Below are 14,111 nucleotides of genomic sequence, written 5' to 3'. Positions count from 1 at the left end.
TATTTTACTTTACCTATTTCAGAATGCTTTGTTTTACATTGTTCACACGGGCATTCACTCTCTAAGCCTTACAATGGCGACATTTGCCAGAAACTTGATAAATTGTCCCGCCAAATACAAATGTAACTAGATAGTGATGCAATGATAATGGTTAAAAGCAGAGGGTTTCTCAACTGTTTTATATTGACTGGTACTTAAGTGTTTAACCGAGACCTAGTTTATTTTAGGCCAAAGTGTTAGTTTCTGATGCCCTCAATGAACAAAGAGCGTGAGATGAGCGAACATGGACAATGTCAGCTTTTCTATATTCAGGGTAAATACAGGAATTGTAAAACAAACTGATAGAAAAATAAACCAGAGGCTGGATTTCCCGGCCCTTCCCACCAGTGGGGTCTTCCAGTCCTGCCAAATGCCAACCCCCGCTCCGCCACATGGCAGGACTGGCAAACCATGCAAAATGCCAAAGACATCGGCAGGGCTGGAGGATCCAGCCGGCAGCCAATGGTGAGCTGCCTCTGTCGCTGGAAGACACGCCGAGCGGGGGAGAGGGCATTTCCAGGATTTAGTTGGAGGAATTCTGATCAGAGATATAATTGTACAACACTAACAGACATTTCTACCCGTGCCTAGCTCCTGGAAATACGATCAAATCCATCTTAGAATAAAAATGCTGTCAACCATTGGTAAAACGTCACTCATTTAAGTGGCCGATCCTAGGGGATAGGTCATCGGTTAGGCTAGGGGAAAGGTCATGGTAGCACAGCGGTAAGCACTGCTGCTTAACGGCTCCAGGGTCCTGGGTTCGATTCCTGGCTTGGGTCACTGTCTGTATGGAGTTTGCACATTCTCCTCGTGTCTGTGTGGATTTCCTCCGGGTGCTCCAGTTTCCTCCCACAGTCCAAAGATGTGCGGGTTAGATTGATTGGCCGTGCTAAAATTGATCGTAGATGCAAAGGTTAGAGGATTAGTGGGTAAAATGTGTAGGGATATGGGGTGGGGCCTGGGTGGGATTGTGGTTGGTGCAGACTCGATGGGCCAAGTGGCCTCTTTCTGCACTGTAGGGTTTCTATGTCACTTGGTTAAGCTGTTGGCCCCAGGGGAAAGGTCACTCATTTAGGCTGCTGGTCCTAGGAGAAGGTCACTTGGTTAGGTTGCTAGTCACAGAGTAAAGGCCATTTGGTTTGGTTGCTGGTCTTAGGGGAGAGGTTACTTGGTTAGATTTGAGTTAAGAAGGGCTAAAAGAGGACATGAGAAGACTTTGGCTGATAGGATTAAGGAGAATCCTAAGGCATTCTATAGATATGTTAAGAACAGAAGGTTGGTTAGGGCAAGATTAGGGCCAGTTAGAGACAGCAGTGGGAAGTTATGTGTGGAACCGGAAGAGTTTGGAGAGGCATTGAACCAATATTTCTCTTCGGTATTCATGCAGGGAGACATAAATGTAGCTGTGGAGAACACTGGGTTACAGGGTTATAAACTGGATAGTATTGCAGTTGATAAGGAGGATGTGCTAGATATTCTTGAGGATTTGAAAATAGATAAGTCCCCTGGGCCGGATGGGATTTACCCTAGGATTCTCTGGGAGGCAAGAGAGGCAATTGCGGAGCCTCTGGCTCTGATCTTCAGGTCGTCGTTGGTCACAGGTATAGTGCCAGAAGATTGGAGGATAGCGAATGTTGTCCCATTGTTTAAGAAGGGGAACAGAGACTTCCCCGGGAATTATAGACCGGTGAGTCTGACTTCTGTTGTGGGCAAGGTTTTAGAAAAAATTATTAGGGATAGCATTTATAGTTATTTAGAGAGTAATGAATTGATTGGAGATAGTCAGCATGGTTTTGTGGAGGGTAGATCGTGCCTTACTAACCTTATTGAGTTTTTTGAGAAAGTGACCAAAGAGGTGGATGGGGGTAAGGCAGTGACGTGGTATATATGGACTTTAGTAAGGCGTTTGATAAGGTTCACCATGGAAGGCTTCTGCAGAAATTGCAGATGTATGGGATTGAGGGTGATTTAGTTAATTGGATCAGGAATTGGCTAGCAGATAGGAGACAGAGGGTGGTGGTTGATGGCAAGTATTCGTCATGGAATTCGGTTACAAGTGGTGTGCCTCAGGGATCTGTTTTGGGGCCACTGCTGTTTGTAATTTTTATTAATGATCTGGATGAGGGTATAGTTGGGTGGATTAGTAAATTCGCTGATGACACCAAAGTCGGAGGTGTGGTAGATAGTGAGGAGGGGCGTCATAGTTTACAGAGAGACTTGGACAAGTTGCAGAGCTGGGCCGAGAGGTGGCGGATGGAGTTCAATGCGGAAAAGTGTGAGGTAATTCACTTTGGCAGGAATAACAGATGTGTAGCGTATAGGGCTAATGGTAGGACTCTGAATAGTGTTGATGAGCAGAGGGATCTAGGTGTATGTGATAGATCCCTGAAAGTTGGGAATCAAGTAGATAAGGTTGTTAGGAAGGCATACGGTGTCTTGGTAGGGGGATTGAGTTTAGGAGCCGCAGCGTCATGTTGCAACTGTACAAAACTCTGGTGCGGCTGCACTTGGAGTATTGCGTGCAGTTCTGGTCCCCACATTATAGGAAGGATGTGGAGGCATTGGAGAGGGTGCAGAGGAGGTTTACCAGGATGTTGCCTGGTATGGAGGGGAGGTCCTATGAGGAGAGACTGAGGGATTTGAGGTTGTTTTCATTAGAAAGAAGGCGGCTAAGAGGGGACCTTATTGAAACATATAAGATGATTAGAGGTTTAGATAGGGTGGACAGTGATAGCCTTTTTCCTCGGATGGAGAAAGCTAGCACAAGGGGGCATTGCTTTAAATTAAGGGGGGGTAGTTATAGGACGGATGTCAGAGGTAGGTTCTTTACCCAGAGGGTGGTGAGGGATTGGAAAGCCCTGCCTGCTGCAGTTGTAAATGCGCCTAGTTTGGGGGCGTTTAAGAGATCCGTGGATAGGTTTATGGATGGAAAGGGATTGGTTTAGGTTAGAGGGTCATTGCTTTTTAATTGGTCGGTGCAACATCGTGGGCCGAAGGGCCTGTTCTGCGCTGTAATGTTCTATGTTCTATGTTCTACTGGTCATAGGGTAAAAGTCACTCTGTTGGTTGCTGGTCCTAGGAGAAGGTCACTTGGTTAGGTTGCTAGTCACAGAGTAAAGGCCACTCGGTTTGGTTGCTGGTCTCAGGGGAGAGGTCACTTGGTTAGACTGCTGGTCATAGGGTAAAGGTCACAGACTCCGTCTGCAACGCAATGATGCACACTGAAAGCTGGTTTGGCCAAGAATTCACAGTGAGTAATATGTGAAGATGAACTATAACAAGAACCATGCTCACTTGCCGAAAACTACAAAGGAAATTCAGCACTTGAGGGAAAAACATCAAACCAAAAATAACTATGAAACATTACTCAAGATGAAGACTTTCCGTAAAAGTTCCCCAGCCAAACCCACAGGATATTAACAGTCAAAACAGGACATGGTCTCTAGAACTCACAAATCTGCTGGAGTTGTTGTTTCTCACTGTCTTAGCATTTCCAAATGCTTCTAGGAGTGGATTTGATTGAAGAATGATGTCCTTTATATGCTGTAAAAGAGAAAACACGCCCTCCTTAAAAAGGAATGATAAATTACTGCATCATAAGCTAATGTGAAAGTTTACTGCATTGGTCAATAAAAAAAAAATTCTTTCTACCGACATCAAATTCCGTCTGAAGTTCTTCGTGCTTGTTACCTTGAAATAAACTTTATCTTGACCAGCTGGATGATACCACTGGATGTGTAGGAACCACATCAATGAACCAGAGGCCGCTTTGTTATTGAGTATTCAAGAATTCTTGTTCTTGAACATTTTGGAATTATTGGCTGTTGCGTTGATATTAGTCAACATCCTTGATGGGTCCAAACACTTGTCAGCATGGACAAGTTGGGTCGAAGGGCCTGTTTCCATGCTGTAAACCTCTATGACTATGAACTTAATAACTTACCATGATCTGAACTCCCACCAAAGATATTGTGGAAATCTCCCAATTTGAGACTAATTCCTGTGATGGGGGTGGGAACACAGAGCTGGCAGGAAAACACAACAAATCTTCTGATCTGACGCGGGTGTCACGCCGTATTCAGTGGCGGGGTAGGCCAGGATAGTGCACAGTCCATCGTCATGTCATGCCCGGGTGCCATTTAGAAAAGGCTCCCAAAGTTACTGATCCGCAATTGAAGAAAGCATGTGGATCTCCTGCAAACGAAGGTGGATTTCCAGGAACATTCTGACCCCCTCCAGGACACCTGATCTGGAAGGTCCACCTGCAGATGCACTCAGGAGTGTTCCAGGGTCCACGGTTGGCTGGTGACCTGTACTCTGGAGGCAGCCGCAGGCATTGAGAAGAGTCCCAACATCTGCACACCACGTTATTCCCAACATGTTTCACATCGGTGTGTTTACCCAGCGGCATCACAGAGAATCTGATGTGGGGCGGGGGTTCAGGCCTTCCTCTGTATCCCATTAACGGGATGCATACGTGGCTCACACCAGCCTGTGGAGGGTTTTCCAACCTGCCACAGCGGGCATCAATAGAAGATCCTGTTGCAAGTTCACACCACGTGAAACCAATTTCTGACTCTCCTGCCATATTCTCCCACTGTGCCCGTCATTGAACCTGCTGGCAGGGGCTTGGGAGAAGTCCGCCCTATCAGGAGGAAATCAACATAAGTCAAATCAAATTTTGGGTGCATTCCAATCGCAGCATATTGGGCAAACTTACACTTTCCACACCTGTGCAAGACATCAAAAGAAAACTTAGATCTTGCTGTAAAACGATGGAACTTTACCTGTACTTTGGGTCCACCACCGGAAACTCTGGAAACGTAACTCATGATGTATTTTGCAGCCACCGTCTTTCCAGCCCCACTTTCACCGCTGGAAGAAAAAAGGCGAAAAGTAAATCTTTGTAGTTACACTGCCCGCTGCAATACGTATCTGTGCTGGGCAATCCACCATCGCTTCTGCAATAAAACTTGATTACATCTGACAACACTATGGTGACCTGAGATTTTTGTTGTAAGGCAGAGATAGTGCAAGCACAGTAAGTAGTCTCACATCACAGGGTTAAAGTTCAACAGGTTTATTTGGTAGCTTGAGCTTTCGGAGTGCTGCTCCTTCATCAGGGTGAGTGCAGCTCAGGAGGCACTCAGCTGAAGCAGCAGTGCTCCTAAAGCTTGTGCTACCAAATAAACCTGTTGGGCTTTAACCTGATGTCGAGAAACTACTTACTGCGCCTACCCCAGTCCAATGCTGGCAACTCCACATCATAGCGCAAAGAGAAAAGAAATGAAGAGTTCACGTACCATGGCTACGTGCCATTCGAAGCACCACCAAATGGAAAGAAATGCCAAGACAACACCTTGTGGAAACTGTTCACTCCCTTCGATGGTGAGGCCAAATGGTGATAGAGAACTGACTCTACAGTAAGGCCCACAGCCACATTATTAAGTGACATTAATGTGTGTCGACTGGGGAGGGCATTCACTACTATCTACTCTTCCTCCTTATTAAAACAAAGAATTATTGGACCAAAACTGCAAAAACGGTGCATTTCACTATATTTTTGTAATGCATTTCTTACTTCATTACACAGACATCATCATTGCTGCGATAATGGTACATGATAATGTCCTGGAAATGAGCTATTGGATGCTGTGTTCTCAAGTCTCTAAGAGAAGAGAAACTGGGTATTTCAAGATAATACTGGATATGCTTCAAAAAATAATTAATTGAATGTTGACATGAATAAAGCTTTATATCAGTCCAGGCTTCTCAGCTATTCAACTTGATAAACAGATCCGTGATTTAAATGCTTTCTATTCCGGTTTTCAGCTAGTTTGGAAGTTTTGTGGTTTGCCCAAACAATTTATCTGTTAAGGATCTGACAGTCCTCAAAATGCTGGGTGTGATTTCTTTTCATGTTTCACTTGATGTTTCACAGAAAAATAAAACAGTTTAAGAAATCCTTCCAATGTAAACAGCTCCGGACTCGTGCCTAATAAGAGTTCCTGAATGAGATGATTGAACACCACTAAACACATCCTGAAGTTCAGAACACGACTTCCTGTTCTCACCCTTTCCTCGATCAGTCCACCCAAAAGGCAATCAGAGCTCTGTCAAACAGTTTCCATTTTACCCAGTCTCTTATGGCAACAATGTGAACAGAAACACGGTCATAGCCTCCACAGTACGTGCAGAGTGAGGTGAGGCTAGCACAATGGTTAGCACTGCTGCCTCACAGCGCCAGGGACCCGGGTGACTGTCCGTGTGGAGTGTACACATTCTTTCTGCGTCTGCTTGGGTTTCCTCTGGGTGCTTCAGTTTCCTCCCACAGGCTAAAAGACATGCTAGTTAGGTGCATTGGCCATGTTAAATTCAGTGTACCTGAACAGGAGGGATTTTTACAGTAACTTCATTGCTATGTTAATGTAAGCCTACTTGTGACATTAATAAGTAAACTGAGAAGGATGATGGATGAACAGATTAGGTGGATTGCCCATTCTATACTGCCCCTTAGCGTCCCAGGACACGTGGGGTTAGAGGGATTAGCAGGATAAACACGTGGGGTTATGGGGATAGGGCTTGGGTTGGCTGATCTGTCAGATAGTTGGTGCTGACTCAACAGGCTGAATAACCTCCTTCTGCACTGTAGGGATTCTATGATTGTGAGGTGGCCAATAAACTTGTAGATTTTTGGAATAGAGCAAGCAGGAGTCGAGAAACCAGAAAAACTTGATTGACGGGAAATCAATTAATTGAAGCCAAACCAAGCACGTATGGGTGGGTGAGATTAGTGTGAATAGAAAGAATGGAATGCTTGATATTTGGATGGAAGAACCAGACAGAAAATAGCAGTGATCACTCTATTCATTGCGGTGAACTGGTAACAATTATTACCTGCACTGAATTTTGGAACAATCCCCACAAGGATGAGTGGTTAAATCAATTAAGCTTATTAATTAAAGAACATTAACTCTACCAGATTGATATCCATCAGACTTTCACTTCTGCAGAGCAATTGCCTTTTCTTTAACGCTTTGCATTTCTGTTGACCGCCCAACTTCTCTTCCCAGCCCTCAGGCTGATACCTGGTTCCCTCTCATCTGATTCTGCCCTCCCTCCCTTTCTAATACCTCCTTTGCTCTCCGTTGTTGCCTGATCAAGCCCCTCTGAAGAGCCGCTGGACATGCATCAATGTTAAAAACGCCCCATAACCGCATCAATACAAAAGCCCAATACTGCGGAGGCTGGAAATCTCAAATAAAAATAAAAATTGGTGGAAATACGCAGCTTGTCGGGCAGCATCCATGGAGAGATACTAATGTTTTTCTCTTTTAATTCACAGGTTTTACATAAGCATAGATAAGGGTCATGGGTGGAGGAGGTCTGGTAATGTTAAAATGGCGGCGCGGGCTCGTTGGGCCGAAGGGCCTGTTTTCCGGGGCTGTTTTTGTTCTTTGTTCTTTGAGAGGGGAACATTATCAGAGGATCACTAGGTTGGGCTTGGAAAGTTATGGTCCCAGAGACACCTCCAGAACAGTTTTGATTTCAGCAAAGCCTTTGACATATAAACTACACCAACTGCACTCCCTCCATCTACACATCTGGTCACCTCCACATAAATATTCAATCAGATTTGTTAGGCATGCCCTCCCTCCAGCAAAGCTACGTTGACTATTCCTGATCTAACTTTGCCTCTCCAAGGGGAGATAGATTCTCTCCTTCAGAATCACACCCATCACATCAGATTCTTTCTTTTACAACAGTAATATGTAATTATCTGATGAAAAATCATTGACTAGAAATGTTGGACTGGATTTTTCAAAGAGGGTTATAAAGAAGGCAAATGGGATACAGGGGAATATGAATTCAAAACTGGTTTAGTTGCAGGGGACAGAGTGTGATGACAGATCACTGCTTTAGTGACTGGAAGCCAGTGTGCAATAGCAGATCATAGCGATCTGTGCTGGATCCCCTGCTGTTCATCATTTACACTTTGGAAGGAGTAATTTGACAAGGAAATATTCAATTAAAGGGATGACACTTCTGAGGAACAAAGGGGCCTTGGAGTCTTTGTCCATAGGTCTCCAAAGGTAGAAGGAACCATAGGAAAGGTAGAGCACTGGAGGATGCTATGTGGCCCATCCATGCCAGCCCAAGACACCCATATGTACCTGTTAATCCCACCTTCCTGTAGAAGGGCATGTAGGTGGACTGGTGAAAAAGGCATATGGGATACTTGCCTTTATCAACAGAGGTATAGATTACAAAAACAGGACTGTCATGTGGAGTTATACAGAACTTTGGTGAGACCACAGCTGGAGTACTATGTGCAGTTATAGGAAGGATGTGATTGCACTGGAGAGAGTGTAGACAAGATTCACCAGGAGGCTGCCTGGGGTGGAACATTTAAGTTATGAAGAGAGGTTGGATAGGCTTGGGTTGTTTTTGTTGAAGCAGAGAAGACTGAGGGGATGATTTGACCGAGGTCTACAAGATTACGAGGGACATGGACAGAATGGATAAAGTACAGCTGTGCCCCTCAGTTGAGGGGTCAGTCACAAGGGAACATAAATTCAAAGTGAGGTTTAGGGGGATTGTGAGGAAAAGCTTTTTACCCAGAGGGTGGTCTGGAATGTGCTGCCTGGGAGGGTGGTGGAGGCAGGTTGCCTCACATCCTTTAAAAAGCACATCTTCGGGCTGTGGGAGGAAACTGGAGGAAACCCATGCAGACACGGGGAGAATGTGCAGACTCCACATAGACAGTGACCCAAGTCAGGAATCGAACCTGGGTCACTGGTGCTGAGAGGCAGCAGTGCTAACCATTGTGATTTAAATCAATACAAAAGCTACCTTCCATTTTACTGAAGTGTGAAAGGAGGGGAAAAATGAATTGAAGAAAGGTCTGCTTTGCAAAAAGGATTAAATTAAAAAAATAGCCTAGACTTACCACCCACACATCATTCATGAACAGTTATCCTGTCATTGTTCCTCACACAACTTCCTATCCTTTTTTAGTCAACAGTGTGGAATTTTATAGGTTTTTGGGTTACATTCTTATTGTTCAGTCTACTTCCACAAGAAAGCTGCAAACAGATAGCATCACCAGAACAGGCTTTATATGGACATGCGCAAAGGTCACTGTGTGTGTGTGTGTGTGTGTGTGTGTGTGTGTAGTGTTTGTGTGTGTGTGTGTGTGTGTGTGTGTGGAGTGTGTGTGTGTGTGTGTGTGTGTGTGTGTGGACTGTTTGTGTGTGTGTGTTTAAGAGACAGTCACTCTGGAAACGTGTTAAAAACGTTGGTGGCTCCAACTTCAAGTAACTTTGCAACCGGATGAGCTTCCCTGGGACTTCAGAACAATGAACACACTGTCATTATAATTAATGCACACACAATTTCTCCGGTGTCACACAGTGCCACTCTGCACAGATGGATGGAATCCAGCGCAAACATGTCTTTCATTACTGATGACTAGCATTTATAGATGGGGGGGCGGGGGTCGGATGCCAAAACAAGGGACTTGCACTTGTCTCTCTGGCACCGGCTGAATCCTGTGGTATCATGAGAATGTGAGTGCAGGCAGGCTGGGGTTGCTGTGTTGCTGCTACGATGAAGGAGCCAGATGTAAAGACAGGCGGACACAGATTGCAAGAACTATTCTAGTGTAAAAGCAACTTGATTTGACCTGAACGAAAGCTAGGGAGAGATTATCCATTCAAATACAACTCTCTGGGGTAGCACAGCAATTAATCCTTTGCATAATTAATCAAACTCCATGAAAAGGGAGATAGGAAAAGATTGAAATAGCTCTTTGGATAGTAACAAAGCAACCAGGAAGTGCAAGCATCTTAATTGATTATACATTACTATTGCTTTCCTACATTAGGCAAAGGGGCAAAGTCATTCTCCACAGTTTACAGCGATTACATTACTGCAATAAAGCTAAATGTGTACTGCAGCTGCTAAGTGCTGGGTTATGGCAATAACAATGAGTCATTTAAAAGGAAACGCCGCAAAGAAGCTATAAAATCCTCCTGCTGATCATTTTTGTGACATGGTCACTAGGAAACCAGAAAAGAAAGAGGAAATGAGAGGAATTTCCCGGCTTCAGTAAAATACACAACTTTGATTACCTGATGATGACACATTGATTTTCCCCATCAATAATCATGTTCCGATACATGTTATCTGCCAGAGCATAGATGTGAGGTGGATTTTCATAGGGGGCCTGGAGTGTGAGGAAACAGGTAACATTAGTGACAGAATGGAGATAGCAGAGTCACAAATCCAAACTATAAACTATCCCCATGACAACAGATAGCCAACAAATGAATTTGGAGACAGTAAGTTAAATATCATGGGTTGTAGGAAAGTGACATCCAGAAAGAAGGGAATTTAATGACCCACCATGCCTTCCAATCTCCAATTTAATCAAGCGGACTAAAGTACAACCGCATTTCAAAGTGTTTTTTGTGAGGTAGGAATGGAGCAGGGTCCCAACCTGCATACTCCTGTGCCTCCAATGTCACCATCAAGGGAGGCATTAAATTCTGCACAACGAGCATAGAAACATGAAAGATAGGAGCAGGAGGAGCTCACTCTGCCCTTTGAGCCTGGCTCCATCATTCACCTCGACCATAGCTGATTATCCAACTCAATCATGCTTTCTCCCCATTGCCATTGATCCCATTCGCCTCAAGTGCTATATCTATATAAAAGATCAAGAACACAGATCCCTTGTGATTGCATTGTGGGCAATAAAGGTACAGGCTGGGATTTTCCGCACTTCTCCCGCACTGAATGTGGCCTCCAGCGGAATCTTCCAGTCCCACCGAAGTCTATGGCATTTCGTATGTCTTGCCGGCCCCGCCGACTGGGGGAAGGGTGGGGGGGGCGCCTTTGGTAGGACTGGACGATCTGCCAATGGAAAGGGTGAGAAAATGCTTCCCACAATCTCTTAATTTATATCCTCTCCGCTATTTTAACAAGGCATTAATCCATTCACTAAAAACAGTGAAGAGGGTGCCAGCTTTTAGGAAATCTCTGTTCTTGGGTGTCTGATGGGAAAATATGTCAAGTGTTAGAAAAGTGCTTGAACAAATTGAAATGGTACAATACAGCGAGAAAAATAAAACAAGGTTACAGACTGTCAGGGTTGGGGGAGAACATGTGAAGGTGTACAACGATAAGCGATTGACAAAGTTCGAATTGGATGCATGTGGAGATGCAGGGTTGCTTTAGGCTTGAAGCAGGGCTCTGAATGGAGTAGTATAAAAAATTGACAAAAGATGCAGAGATAAAGACCCAAGAGGAAGAGGAAGAGGGAGAGGAAGAAAAGAACTTTGAGACTCATGAGTGTGTAATTCCCCTCACTGGGATAGAGCTATATGATTCATTAGATGTTGTGCGTTGCTGCCTAAACATTGTTAATCTCTGCTTTGTAAGCATAAAATATTATTGTCACAGCCTTTAGTCATCGAGTCATAGAGGTTTACCGTGGAAATAGGCCATTCGGCCCAAATTGTCCATTCCGCCCAGTTTTTACCATTAAGCCAGTCCCAATTACCCGCGTTTGGCCCATCACCCTCTGTACCCATCTTACCCATGTAACTGTCCTAATGATTTTTAAAAGACAAAATTGTACCCGCCTCCATTACAGCCTCTGGCAGCTTGTTCCAGACACTCACCACCCTCTGTGTGAAAAAATTGTCCCTTTTGTATCTCTTCCTTCTCACCTTAAACCTACACCCCCTAGTTTTAGGCTATTCCTACCTTTGGGAAAAGATGTTGATTTGCTGTAAAGATCAATAAAAGTAAAACCTTACGCAATGATACTTTGCCTAAGTCTGTTAAACATTGACAATGTTAATATCCCTATGTCATTCGAGAGTCCAATGTTCAATCACGCGCCTGCCCCTGAGACAAGCATCAGATCTATTATGCCACATCTATACTTGAATATCACACTCTTTATTTACTTTAAAGTGTCACAAAAACCACTTTGAAATGCAGTTGCACTTTAGTACAGCACAGAAGGGGGCAATTTGGCCCATTGAGTCTGTGCCAGCCCCTTTGAAAGGGTATCCAATTAGCTTCACCCCTTGTTTTTCCCCCATCTCCCTGCAAGGTCTTCCTCTTCAAATATTGACCTGGAGATGTTTGCTTATTATCAAGCTCATTCCAACATGTATCGCAGGTTGGAGAGAAATATTGTGGGTGGAACAACATTTTCCCTTTTCAGGACAGCATTTCAACTGTTTTAACATTAATTTGACTATTTTCTCTCATTCTTGAGATGGAATAACAATTTTATGAATGTTGATAGCTCTCTCTTACTCAAGTGACTATTATTCATGTGTGACACAAATCAGTAACCATACAATCACGTGAGGTATATGGTTGGATGGGAGATTATTTATTGACAAATCATAATCATGTATAATGTACAGGCAAAAAAATCTTTGCAATGAAAAGCAGAAATATCCCCAATCCATGGTCACATGCATCTACTTCTGCATTATACTAAAGTACAATGGCATTTCAAGAACTTGCCTCGCATGTCTCCTTTAAACTGTGCCCCTCATTTAAGGCGTGAGGGGCAAGGAGATGTATGAGGCAAGTTTGTTTTACACAGAGGGTGGTGGGTGCCTGGAACTCGCTGCCGGGGGAGCTAGTGGAAGCAGATATGTTTGTGAGTTTTAAGGGGAGACTGGACAAGTACATGAATAGGATGGGAATGGAGAAATAAGGTCCCTGGAAGGGTAGGAGGTTTTAGTTCACATGGACAGCATGGTTGGTGCAGCTTGGAAGGCCGAAGGGCCTGTTCCTGTGCTGTAATCTTCTTTGTTCTTTTACAGGTTATTGAAGGGTGATTAGCAGCAGGAATTAGCACTGATCCCTCCCCACCCTCCCTACTCCCTTCCCCCCACTCCCTCCCTCTTTCCTCCCTCCACCCCCTCTCCCTTTCACCTCCCCATCCCCACCCCCTCCCCCTTTCCCCCCCATCTCCAACCCCCTCCCCCTTTCCTCCCACCCCCTTTCCTCTCACCACCCTCAACCACCCCTCCCACCCCCACACCCCCCCCCCCCCCCTTCCTCCTCCCCCAGGAGAACTGTAGCCATTTGTGATACAGCCTTGACGAGAGCCCGATCCTATTGGCCAGTGTGCGGTTGCGACCGCAGCAGGTGGAACATCCCTCAAGTGAGCGGCTGGGTGAGATCTGCTTTGGTTATTGTTAATCGCCCCCCGAATCTCAGTCTTATCGCCCAGTGAAGTATACTCACTGCTCCCTGGTACATTTCAATTTCCTTTTCTCCAAAGTATGGCATTTGTTTGAATGGGTTCACCGAGATAAGCACAGGTCCGATATATGTCTGCACAGGTTAAGGTTCAATATATTAAGACATTAAGATCAATACAGAAATACTGACAGAGGGTAAACAGGAACCTTTTTCAAGCCTTGGAATAAAAGGCGTCACCTTGGAAAACCTGAAGTTTACAACAGGTTTCTTAGTTCAACATTTTCTATTGAGGCGATAATAAACTGACCATTTATATATTCATGGTTCTGATTTTGACAAGAGCAGTAAATCTGCTGGGTAATTTTATTCTTTGCTATAATCGGAATGCCATTCCTAGTGGCACGGTAGCACAGTGGGTTAGCATTGCTCCCTCACAGAGCCAGGGACCCAGGTTCGATACCAGCATCAGGTTACTGTCTGTGTACAGTTTGCACATTCTCCCTGTGTCTGTGTGGGTTTCCTCAGGGTGCTTTGGTTTCCTCCAAAGATGTGTGCATTAGGTTGATTGGCCATGCTAAATTGACCCTAGTGTTAGGGGATTAGGAACGTAAATACGTGGGGTTACAGGAATAGGTCCTGGGCGGGATTGTGATCAGTGCAGACTCGATGGGCCGAATGGCCTCCTTTTACATTGTAGGGATTCTATGATTCGGATACTTATCCAATCCCTCTCCAAAGGATTTATATCACTTCTCATTACACGATGTTGGCTGTGGTATAAAGACAAATAAATAAAAGGAAAAGCTGCCATCATTCTAGATGACCTG

The 14,111-nt window shown here is 44.6% G+C and overlaps 1 protein-coding gene across 3 annotated transcripts in view; it reads right to left on the bottom strand.

The window, feature by feature from the left end:
• Positions 1-14,111, bottom strand: part of myo1ea (myosin IEa) — a 151,546-nt gene that overhangs the window by 82,688 nt on the left and 54,747 nt on the right. For all 3 annotated transcript variants that reach the window (XM_080214452.1, XM_080214450.1, XM_080214451.1), the window contains exons 3-6: positions 13,327-13,416; positions 10,176-10,270; positions 4,830-4,917; positions 3,496-3,585 (exon numbers count right to left, since the gene is read on the bottom strand). In XM_080214452.1, the coding sequence (XP_080070578.1) occupies positions 3,496-3,585; positions 4,830-4,917; positions 10,176-10,270; positions 13,327-13,416 (363 nt within the window). The remainder of the gene's footprint in view (positions 1-3,495; positions 3,586-4,829; positions 4,918-10,175; positions 10,271-13,326; positions 13,417-14,111) is intronic.

Source organism: Carcharhinus amblyrhynchos, chromosome 28 (assembly GCF_965287045.1).
Source record: "Carcharhinus amblyrhynchos chromosome 28, sCarAmb.v2.hapA, whole genome shotgun sequence".
Lineage (NCBI taxonomy): Eukaryota > Metazoa > Chordata > Chondrichthyes > Carcharhiniformes > Carcharhinidae > Carcharhinus > Carcharhinus amblyrhynchos.
Note: the sequence above shows the minus strand (reverse complement) of the source record. Positions and strands in the feature narration are given on the sequence as shown.